This window comes from Anneissia japonica, unplaced genomic scaffold (genome assembly GCF_011630105.1).
Source record: "Anneissia japonica isolate Jap-2015-1 unplaced genomic scaffold, ASM1163010v1 scaffold1770_len632688_cov154, whole genome shotgun sequence".
Lineage (NCBI taxonomy): Eukaryota > Metazoa > Echinodermata > Crinoidea > Comatulida > Comatulidae > Anneissia > Anneissia japonica.
In genome coordinates, this window is record NW_022692996.1 from 267,077 (window position 1) to 279,082 (window position 12,006).

At 33.7% G+C, this 12,006-nt stretch overlaps 1 protein-coding gene across 1 annotated transcript in view; it reads right to left on the bottom strand.

Annotated features, from left to right (window-relative positions):
* Positions 1-4,133: 4,133 nt before the first annotated feature.
* The window catches only part of LOC117100582 (pachytene checkpoint protein 2 homolog), a 16,998-nt gene continuing 9,125 nt past the window's right edge, over positions 4,134-12,006 (bottom strand). The window contains exons 9-13 of the mRNA XM_033240357.1: positions 9,035-9,141; positions 8,363-8,516; positions 7,524-7,636; positions 7,173-7,242; positions 4,134-5,870 (exon numbers count right to left, since the gene is read on the bottom strand). Of these exons, the coding sequence (XP_033096248.1) occupies positions 5,778-5,870; positions 7,173-7,242; positions 7,524-7,636; positions 8,363-8,516; positions 9,035-9,141 (537 nt within the window). The 3' untranslated portion in view covers positions 4,134-5,777. The remainder of the gene's footprint in view (positions 5,871-7,172; positions 7,243-7,523; positions 7,637-8,362; positions 8,517-9,034; positions 9,142-12,006) is intronic.

A 12,006-nucleotide genomic window follows, 5' to 3' on the forward strand; every position in this document is an offset into this window, starting at 1 on the left:
TAACATAAATTAGTAAAATTAAAACTAATTTTATAATGTCTCTGATTTCTCTGTATATGTCCATTCAACCAGATGAAGAATGTTCAGCTTTATATTTCTTGGCAGCTCAACTTTAACCGCTACTTTTTTTTTCTTTTTTTTTAAATTTATTTTTATTCATCTTCAAAAAACATGACAAAGACATTCAAGGCAAAAGGAAATGAACAGTAAAACATTAGTCATTCCTTATTTATAACATTCTCATTTCATTTTTAAAAATAATTTTTTCTCTTGTAAATATTATCATTCTAAATCTGTGGAAGTACCTTATTTTAATTTAACGTTAAACACAATAGTAGTAGGTATAACCTCCTTTACTTTAAACAGAAAAACATTAGAAATGAGTATACAAGGTAGAGTTACGTGGATTATTTGCACAATTTCAGTTTAAATTCAAGCCCATAACAATGTTTAATTTATAGCAAGTTAGAATCTAAACACTCAATCCACAGAAGATACAAAATATTTTCAGTGTTGCTCCCCAAAAGGTATACTAAGATGAACTAGGAAACATATGCAAAAAAACAGACAAACTTTAAATGGGAAGGAGTACATATGGAATTAAATTATTATTTTGAAAGAATTCAGAAAAGGTTTCAGTAATAGCTTTCTTTTAACTAACAATACAAGGCCTTTTTTTGGGAAGGGCGGGGGGTGTTGCCATATAGATTTGAAGCCAAATCTAAAAATAAACATGTATAAACAGGAAAACAGAAATAACCCTTTTTCCTGTAACTTATTTTTGTTTGGTTTTTTGGCAGTAATACGATTTTTTAAACAGACTTTCAATTTTATCAACAAATTTGCAAATCGTAGCATTTTAAACAGGAAACACTAATCCGGAGATATTACAACACATGATTTATACAATCAAATCTCTCCTTAGATTTTGATAAATTTTGTTTTCTTTTGTAAATAAGATTTTCTATTTTGTGGAAATATCTTATTTTATTAAGAAGTTCTCCTGTAGTTGGTTTTCTCACCTTTATTTTACAAGTAAAAATATAGAATTTGGTAATGAGTAATATAAGGTTAAATAACATCTTATTGCTAACACACTTTAACCTCTCAGACTTAAAATTTGAATATAATTTTGCTTATATCTCCATTTAAAAAAGAAAATTGAACAATTTAGCCCCCACCCTTGAATGCGTCACAGATTTCAGAAAAATTCGGGAAAAGTTGGATTCCTAGAAGGCGGGAAATGAGCTTTCCCGACTTCTGATGTGTCTTTTAATTACTTTGAATTTATTTAAAAATTAAAGGTTTTCCTCCTCTTGCAAATGATTCAATGAAACAAGGAACCCCAAAGAAAAAGGGGTCTTGGTTCCCCAGGGAAAATTTCGATTTCTAGAATGCGGGAAATGAGCTTTCCTGACTTTTGAAATGTCTTTTAAATGACTTTTGTTCTTCAAAATTCAATGTTTTACCCTCTTGAAAACGGTCAGGTAAAATTTTCTCATTTTTTAAATTTTATGTGTGTATACATACATAATGAATGAATAGCTGCATGCGTATTCTTTTTTTCACGAATTGATAAATCACAAAAAGAAAGTGTGGTCCGGAGGTTCTCCAACGGGAAAATGTTGATTCCTAGATGGCAGGAAATGAGCTTTCCCGACATTTGAACTGTATTTTAATGACGTTTATGTTCTTCAAAATGTTGCTCAAAGCGAGGGCTAAGGACACATTACCCTTTTCCCGAGATCCGCCAATGTGAATTGCGAGAAAATGTAACTCAGTCTGGGACTGGATAAACATTCTCTTTTCCATCCTTCTCCTCTTTCCCTTTCCTTTTCTTTGCATTTCTTTCCGATCATACAAAAATATTTTTGCCAAAAAGTGGTGCTCCCCCCCCCCCCCGGTTCCGTCGGCCATGTTCTATGTAGCCCGGAAATGATACTCCAACTGTGGCGGGTCCAGGAAGTCGAAATATAGGGAACCCATGGAGGGTTTTGCGCCAATAAAATGTCCACCCACCTCATCCGCACAACTTTTGGGGTTGAGGTAAGAAGAATTATGATTAAGGCACCTCCAGATGTCCGGAAATGGCACTTTCAGATTAAAAGTTGAATACAATTTTGTCTGTTTTTACCATTTTTAAAAAAATAATTTATAATGTTGAAAAAATTAAGAGGTTGAGGCCCCTCTTGAATCTGATGATGATGATGATGATGATGATGATGATGATGATGATGATGAAATTGCAGCGTTTGTAAAATGTTTGTCACTGGTGCTGGAAACAGTCACAAAAATGGGTTGGGGGGGGGCAGTAGAAAAAGTGGGTGGGCCAATGTCCCACTCCCCCTCACCGCTTCCGCCGCCGTTGATACCACATTATAGGCCTATGACCTTTTCAAAAACATCTACATATTTTGTCCTTTTCTGCAATGTAAATGAGCTCTAGCCATCTGATTATTATATGAAAGTTAAATGTTTTCTTGGTTTATGAAAAAGATAATTATGTTGACTTTGCATGGTTACGGTGAATAAGAATAATTTTCCTTTAGCATAAATTTCTATATTATATATTATTTTATTAATGAAATTCACAAAAAAAGGCTTAATTAAAAGCATTATAGACCTACTTAATTTATTTGAAAAGACAATAAAATTTCATTCATTTCAAGTATTTTTCATAAATCCTATACTTCATTTATTTGAAAAGACAATAAAGTTTCATTCATTTGAAGTATTTTTCATAAATCCTATACTAATTTATATATACTTATTTTATGAAAAATTAGGAAATTTTAATTTGCATAGCACTGGTTGCTATGGTGATTGTATTCTTTGACAACATTAAATTCACTTTTTTGTATAAAAGATGTTTATTGTATAGAAAATATTGTATAAGCCAATCTAATAATATTTTACTTGAGACAAATAATAACAGCAATGACGTGAATTTCATTCGTTGCTATGGAGTTATAAAAGTTTAGGACTTGAATAAAGGTGTTTCTTGATTTTGTTTTCTTAAATATTGCTCTTCTATGATAACTTAAATACAAAAATATTCATAAACCTATGACAATGATGATTTCAGTAAGCTTTAAGCATAATCCCTTATATTTAAATTTCATGAATAAAATAGGAAATTTAAATTTGCATAGCAACATTTGCTATATTGATGACCTTGTATTTTATACATCAATGTGCTAACTTTGTGAACAATAAGAGATGTTTATTGTAAAAATAAATACAGTAATAAAATATTGTATCTCATGATTTTTGCTTGGTCAATGACAAATGTAGAGCAATTCTGCTGATTTTGCTTCATTGCTATGGACTATAAAAATAGTGTTGCTATGCAATTTTATAAAAGGTTTCAGGATTTTTTTTACATAATTCTATTCTATGATAATAATAGTTAATTCAAATGTTAACAATTATAAAACCTATGAAAATGAAGATTATAATAAACTTTAAGCTTCCTGTATACTTAAATTTCATGAATAAAATAGGAAATTTAATTTGCATAGCAACGGTTGGTATGGTGATTGAAATTATAGTTTTTCTTAACGCAAGATACATTTCTGATGATTGATAAATATTTTGAGTAAGTTGTACCAATTGTTGATAATTATTATTCGAGTAATGTTATTTTTTATATAATTTAGCTAAAACTATAATTTAAAGCGGAAAATTGGTGGCCATTTTGAATGCGTAATTTGGAGGTGTTCCCCCAAAAGGATTTTGGGTAATTTTGAGTTCTGAACCTCTCAAGACCTATATTTTCAGAAAATATCAAAATTAGCCGGTAGTACTTCCATTGCCACCTCCACCCCAAAATAGCCTCTAATCTGCTCGCCTAAAGGCGCTAAGTTAATAATAATGCAAGTTAACATTCCTAATAATAATAATAGGTAATAAATAGGTTTAAGATTTGAATTCGCTTCCCCATTCTTTTATTGTGGTTTTATGAAAGTTTAGTAGGCCTAAATATACATGTAAAATACTGTGGTTATTACTAAATTTATTTAAAATCTATGTCAAATTTTCGATTTCCAGCACTTCCTGTTATTTTATAAGCTAAACGTGGTTGTCACGCGTGATAAACTAAGACAATAATAAGTTTTCATAGACAACAAGAATAAAGAATTACACTTTATTTGAAAACAGACATATAAATAGAATGAACTGTATACTTTACATATACAAATGTACATACACCATCGAGCACATCGGAGGGTGTGGGTAGGCATATTAATTAATGAAAGTTTTAATATAACAAACTGCACTAGCTCACTAGAATTAGGTATAACTACTATTTTAAAGTATTAAAATTAATTTTGTTTTTGTGTATAAACACCATTTAATTATGTCCCCTCTTCTTAACTATAGGCATAGGCCTAAGTTTTAGTATTAAATATCAATCAGTTTTTGATTGGTAAATTGGTAAGCACTGGGCTAAAATTTAAAATTTACTAAAGCTTGAATATGATTTTTTCACATGTCTGGCTCCCTCCAAGCCCAGCGGTCCCAAGAACTCACGCGAGTCTCCCTGAAATCGGAACGGCCTCACGCATTCCTGCAAGAATCTCCCGGAGATTAACCAATCTCCGGAAATTCATAATTTTGCATGTTTTTACTGCTTTATTATCGATTTTCTCATGAAAGTCAGTGCTGAAGGGTATTACTATGTGCAGCAAAATAAAATTAATGTGTTAAAATCTGTGGGGAGAGCCGACCCGGGTCTCCTAAAATGTTTATTTTTTTTTTTTTTAAATGGGGCAGAAAAGAAAATTATATTCAACTTTAAATCTGGCAGGGCCATTTCCGACTTTACCACCATTCGCCCCGCCGCCGCTGGCCTCCCGGAAATGACTTCTTCCAACTTCAGGCCCCTGCAAGCCCAGCCGACCGAAAATCGTGAATAATCTAAGGTCGATTTTTTTTCTTGTAAAAAAGCTCAAAATACTTGTGTGATACTTAAAAGGCCAGATTTCAGATATTATAAACTTGATGCATTAACCATGGATTTAAGCTCAGACAAATTACATTTTGACAAAAAACAGTTGTATGCCCATATATAGTCATGATGTGCCTATATATGGTCATGATGTGATGTCATCAACGACCATATTTAGGCATGTCACAAGTTTTTGTCAAATAAAATTTGATAGTCTGGACAGGGCTTTATTTTTCATAAAGTAAAATAAGCCTCAGACTCCAGACCATAATTAAATTTTTGACTAATAGCATCAATGGATTTTGTAAAAGAAACTAATCTAATTTCACTACACCGCTGACAATAGAAAATTAATTTTTCTATAAATTAATGTTATTATTGTTGATGTTGTTGTTACCATTATTACCATAGTTCCACTGTTATAAGCCAACCGCTCTCTTCAACACAAAATTGTACCAATTTTTATACTGGTCCAAACTGAATCAGCTTACTCTTCCATGACTCCTTTGCCACATATAAGCTTAGTGTTGAGTATGTGGATACTCTCACTTGATACTGATGGTTGAGCCATCTGTCGTGGTATAAACGTTTAAAAACACATGTGTTTGTTAGACACAGGTGTATTCCTAGCCGGGTTCTGATTGGTCAATTTAGTTTGACTGACAGTCCGGAAAGGTTGATTCTCCACCTAGCCTTTTGATGTGCACCCTTGTTTTTAGACACTGAGTGGAGCACAACTAGCTTGATAATCTATTACACTACCAATAGTTTTCAATTGGACTTTCCTGGAGCTAAGTTAAAATTAGGGGCCTACGATCGATTGACATCAGTCTTTGTTTAGATTCTCTCGGTCTTCAAGTTGCTTTGAAATGGTATTAGAAAGGGCATCAAGAAATTCCTCTAAGGAAACACTTGCTCGCTGGAAAAAAAAATATCAACGATCCAATTAATGAAAAAAATCACAAATTAATTGACAAATTAGAAATTATTTCTCATAATTATGATATTCAGTGGACCCTTCCGCTTTGCCCCCTTGGATATTGTTACTAAGGTTAAATCACATATTGCTCATTTGTTGATTGACACGCTGTGTTAAGTACAGAGTCTTACATTGTGTGTGTCGGTCCAAATATTGCGAGAGTGGGTCCAAATATTGCGCGTATGAGCGTTCTTCTGCTTTTGCGTACACATTTTATAGAAGATTGTTTATTCTGTGAATAAACGAGTGATTCACACTTTGATATTATTTTTACGGTGCAGTATACGACAATACTGTATATTCAATAAAGACTTTGCACCAGTATAAAATCTCGTCCAAATCAATATGTTCAGTGTATCTCCCTGCGGTTCGCTATATGCTAGAAAGGTCCATTAAATTAGCCACGTTATAAAGTTTACATAACATAATTAACAAATTCAATTATTTACACTTTCATTAAACTGTCTGTGATGAACCAATGAAATCCAATATTTCAATTGCTTCTTTTAGTATCTAAGGTGAGAAATTACTTTATTTTAGAAACCATTACAAAAACTCTTTACAGATTCAAATGTGGAATTGAAGGGAAAGTACTTTAGCTCACCCAGCTCTACACTACTGTGCAAGAAACTGTTACATTTGTTAATCGATTTACAATTTTTTATATATTTTTTTTTAAATTTTTTTCTATCTGTGCCTGACGTTCGATGGCTGACACAATTCTGTGGAGAACACAACGCTACAACATGTACACAACGAATCATTTTTAATGACGCTCGGTTCACACTGCTAGATTCGTCAGCTGACGGTCGTACGATGCATAGAAAGCCCGGCTTTAAGTTATTTCTTAGAAATGACACAAACCGTCATTCCAATTAAATTTCCAGATGCAAAACACCACTGAAAATCATTGAAGTTCATGTGCTACTGATTGGGGATTGGATTCAACACTAGTTACTAAATGCAAGCTCCATGTTCTAGTGGTTAAACGCCAGGCTAGTTATCTAGGTCATCTGGAGGTTAAATTCCCACCCAAATCCCTTGCAAGATTTTTCTTTTTGCAAGTATTTAGGAACGTATTGAGCATGCAGTATGACTACACATCAGCAGGGCAAAACATTATTCTTGTTAAAACTCCTGATGCAAAAAACACCATCAAATAAATAATTACTTCTTCTTTATCATCTTCAATGTGAAGATAAATCGCTAGATTTGATTAATTTTATCAAAGATTGAAATTACCTGGACAAATAATGCATGTGCTAAGAATGGCATCTTTCGTAATGACCTTCCACTCAGTCCATAACTCTTACTGTAAAGAAAAAAAAAATTTTTTTTTGATGTATAAAAATGATTGGGAAAAAATCTTTTACATTTTTTTTAACATGGTCCACCCTAGCCTATTTCCCCCCTCAAATTTTACCTTGCCCCTCACTTGCACACCCCCCCCCCACATAGATTTCAGAAGCTGGCTCCCCCACTGTTAATTTGATTGACTGATTGATAAATTGAAAGCTACAGCTTCTCTAAAAAGCAGTGAATGATGCAACAGTGGCAGGTAATTGTAAAACAAAAATGAAACAGATGACTCACTCTGATAAGTTTTTAAGGTAAAGACTTAATTTTGTGACATCTGTCTCTACAAAACGCATGGACTCTAGACTCCGCATATCCAGAATGCTCTGTGTTGGACTAATTATGCCGGTCTATAATGAAGAAATAAAACATCACAATACATCTTTCTGATCAGACTAACATGACATTTGTGACATCAACAGAATATTACACACAACACTCAGCATGTATCCTAAGCCTGACGAAACATAGAATATCATTAATATTAATAAATATCAATATACTAGTTATTTTAAAATGCAAAATGAATATGAACCAGTATAGTAAGGTAATAGTTATGGTTAGAGTGTTTTTCTTCCAAATAGAATAACGTAATCTATGCATAATGAAGGCATTTTTCAAGTCAGGACAGCTTTATAGGAGTACAGTAATCTCTAGTGGAAACAATGGAAAGGTAGGGGAAGATTTGTGGGGAAAGCCAGACCCCCTTCTTTTGGAAAGTTAAAGAAAAAAATAAAGAAAGAAAGAAAAAGAAATTATTGATTGGCCAAAATGCCTCAGAGGTTATTTGCAGGCCTCTATGTAATTTAGTAGTGTTGTTTCTTGATCGGTCTCCTTTCGGACATCTCTGAATCTAATACCTCCATGATCTAAAGGGGTTCATAACTTATCAATTTGTCTTTCTAGATTGTCTTCCTATGTTAAGCCTGGTTGCCTACAAATCGCTACACTGTCGCTACAATGTTTTCATTGCAATGGTTGTACTGTGTAGCAGCCCCCGATTCGACCAACCACTCAGCATAACCTAAAAACTGTCAGCGATAGCCTGTAGCGATTGTATGGAAAACAAGCTTTACCTTCATGAGTTCATTGATGCAGGAGAGGTAAATTTTAAAGATGGCTGCAGGTGATGGTGGTCCAATGTACTGTTTAATGTCAGCTCTGTCTACGAATGCTAAGTCAATGGCACCAGTTACATTGGATGTGGTCAGGATCAGAACATTAGGGTACCTAGAAGATATGTAAATGATACAAATCTATATATACGGTATGAAATTTTGATTTTCATACAGTGCATTAAAATACATTCCAACCCTGAACAGTTAAAGTTGATACACTACCTGGAAAATGGGACACTTAGTCAATAGCTTGAAACATCACCACAACCAAAACTAATCACTGTATACATAACCTTACCAATCAAATCACAAAATAAGCAAAGTTATACACAGATCCCATTTGTTTCCAGTTAGGTCCATACTCCTAACTACATTTTTAATTTGAATGATTGCTCCTGCCACACGGCAGCGAATACAATACAGCATGCAATTTTACCAACAAAATTAACCATGCAAAAGAATTATTAGGCCTTCAGAAAGTTTACGAAGTGATTATTAATGACCATCATCATGTACTCTTCTTTTTCTAAAAATACACACCACAGGTAACATAAGAATACATTTTCAGATTGACTAAAGCCTTTGTAATTTAATGTAATATAACTATCATTAAAAAGAAATGGAACTCACTTTTTGATTTGATCAATCTGTGTAAGAAGTGCATTGACAACACGTATTGCATCTGATGGCTCAGTTCCATTGAGGGCACTCTTCCTTGCTGCTGTTAAACTCTCCACCTATATTGTCAATGGGATGATAAACAGACAGTAGTGAGCATACAATTTAATAAACAGGAGTGTGTAGTGTAAGTGCATTGGGTGTCATCATTCATGAATTCAATAATAGTCATAAAGCAGGAAATTTTTAAACACTTTTATGTGGTTTTCTTTATGATTAATGTATGCTGGCAATGGCATTTTGAGATAATAGCCTTGTCACACGGCCATTTGCTATCAGATAGGTAACACTGATGATCTCCAGTCGCGCATCTATACGATAAAAAAAATTTATCGGTTGTACCAGGAAGTCGCGTGATTACAACTGACCTGAAAAAACGCATGCATTTCTGCTTGTTTTGAAACCCTTTGTCAAAAAAGTTTTAAAATGTAGGTAATTGATAAAAACATAATATTTCAAATAATAATAATTGTAATCACACTGTTTATCAATAGCGATGACTCACACAGGTCAAACAGCTAATTTGCATAAAGATCACGCCGATGATCTATGTTAACACCGCTGCGATGCAGAGTTAACTGTGTAGATCATCGTGATTATGCAGAGTTACCAACTCTGCATGGTTACTTAACACATATATCAACGGATAAACGTGATCATCGCGGTGATCTCCTGCCGTGTAAACAAGGCTAATAGTGTGCACATCTCTAAGAATAAACATGTAAGATAAAGAAACTTGACGCTCTGGGTTCACAGTTTAGAGTGCCCTTCTCTCTCCCCTAGGCGTTTGGGCCAGACTTTGCAAGGGTGTGGGAGGTTCGCCACTCCCCGGCACTGCAATCTGTTTTAACATTCCCAACATATGCCGGTACCAATTTATACACCTAGGTGGAGGGAGACAAAGGTAGATAAAATGTCTTGCCTAAGGGAGACAAGCGATTTGCACAAGGATTTCAAACCCCCAAGCCACAACCGTTGCGCCAATCTCTTCTACTCATGTGCAGCCTAATAAGTTATATTGAATTTTAAAGCAAGTTATTTTATTTGTCAAATTAACTTAACTCAGCGGGGACAGGGTTTGGCTTTTAGTGCAAAAAACAATCTAATTAAAGAAACAGTTGTGTACTATTCATTAATCACTTATTCGATGGCAAATTTTAAAAAGTTGAAACAATAGCAGACAGATGATTTAAAAAAAGTGAGGGGGGGGGGGAAATAAATTGTACTTCAATAACGGAATTGATAAATTTTTTAATATCCAAGGATAGGGAGCAAGCACAGGGCATGCATCCCAATTCCATCTAATTTGATGGCAAATTTTATAAAGTATGTTTAAAGAATAAGAGGGAGATGATTTCAAAATTTGGGGGGGGGGGGGAATTGATTGTACTTCAATAATGAAATTGATACATTTTTAATTATCCAAGGATAGGACGCAAACACAGGGCATGCATCCCAGTTCCATCTGGATCCATCACTGGCCAACTCACCTCATCAATCAGTACACACACCAAGGAATTTGGATCATCAATCAACTCTTGAATTTTTTGAAACATCTTCATAACAAGTTTACCACTCTGAAAAAAATAATAATATAACTGCAATTTATAATCTAGATTTCAGATAGTAAGTGAATTCTTGATTTTGAATGTCATAAAACAAAACCATAAATCTCCATGGTGGTAAGACATCACTTTAGTCTATACTGGGTAAAAAACAAGCAAAATGCATTATGTGCCACTATCGGCTGATTTCCCGTAAATTTATAATCAGGGGATACTGGGGGTGAGACTGGCATGAGACCAGAACTAACTTCGGCTTTGAATATAGGAAGATTGAAATGTGTTAAACAATGGGTTTACAATGCACATGATATTCATGAAAGTTCCAGACCTAGGTTTTAGGCCCTAGGCTTGACTAGGGAGGCTTACCATATATTAATTTTAGTATATTATCAACAGGAACAGAAGAAAGAAAGAACAGGAAAGAAACTTGGAGCGGCTGAAATATTATTGAAAATCTACAACATTTTGTTATTATTACATTACATTTTTGTAATTACAAAAAGGAAAATGGTATATATAAGTACATCCAGACAAGTATTGAAGTATTAATATGCTATAACTTCTATTTTCACCTGCCTGCTGAAACACATGGAGACCAGCGATTAGATTTGAACCAGAAACCAAAGAGCAGAATGGGCCTTCACAGATCAGTGCATTAACAGTGGCTCCCACCAGTAAATATTATAAGTAATATAGCAATATATTCAGTAAAATACTGTACCTCTGAAAACCATTTGGAGAATAAACTATGACTGTTGATTTCAATTAGTTGACCATAAGTGTACCTGGAAATTATACAAGATAAAACAATCGTACATTACACTATAATTTAATTACTAATACTAAATATATTGTGATTGGTGGATTCAAGATCATGTTATGTTAACAATTTACACCACTTAATAAAATGTTATTTGGCTTTCATCAACTCCATTTCTTTTCATTTTGTTCACCTGCATGCCTACAGGCACTTTTTTCCAGACGTCCAAATCCTGGCTATGAAATGACACCACTGCGCTAAGAACTCTTCCAGGCACAAAAGCCACAGGTATACCTAACTTTATTTTTCATAAAATATCAAATGAGAGGGATTTATCTTGGTGTATTATAAAAAAAATAATGTCCATATTTCTACTCATAGAAATACTCTTCCATTGCAATAAAAAACATTTGTATAATGCAGAATGCACCAGTATCAATTTGTCTTTATCTAGACAACATACCATTAATATGTATGACTTACCTATCTGAGAGTCTAATACATAGTTTCTGTGCAAGTGCTTTACATAGTGATGTCTTCCCCGTTCCAGGAGGACCTGTTCAAAACAAGCGAAATAAAACATTTTCATAACAATGAGC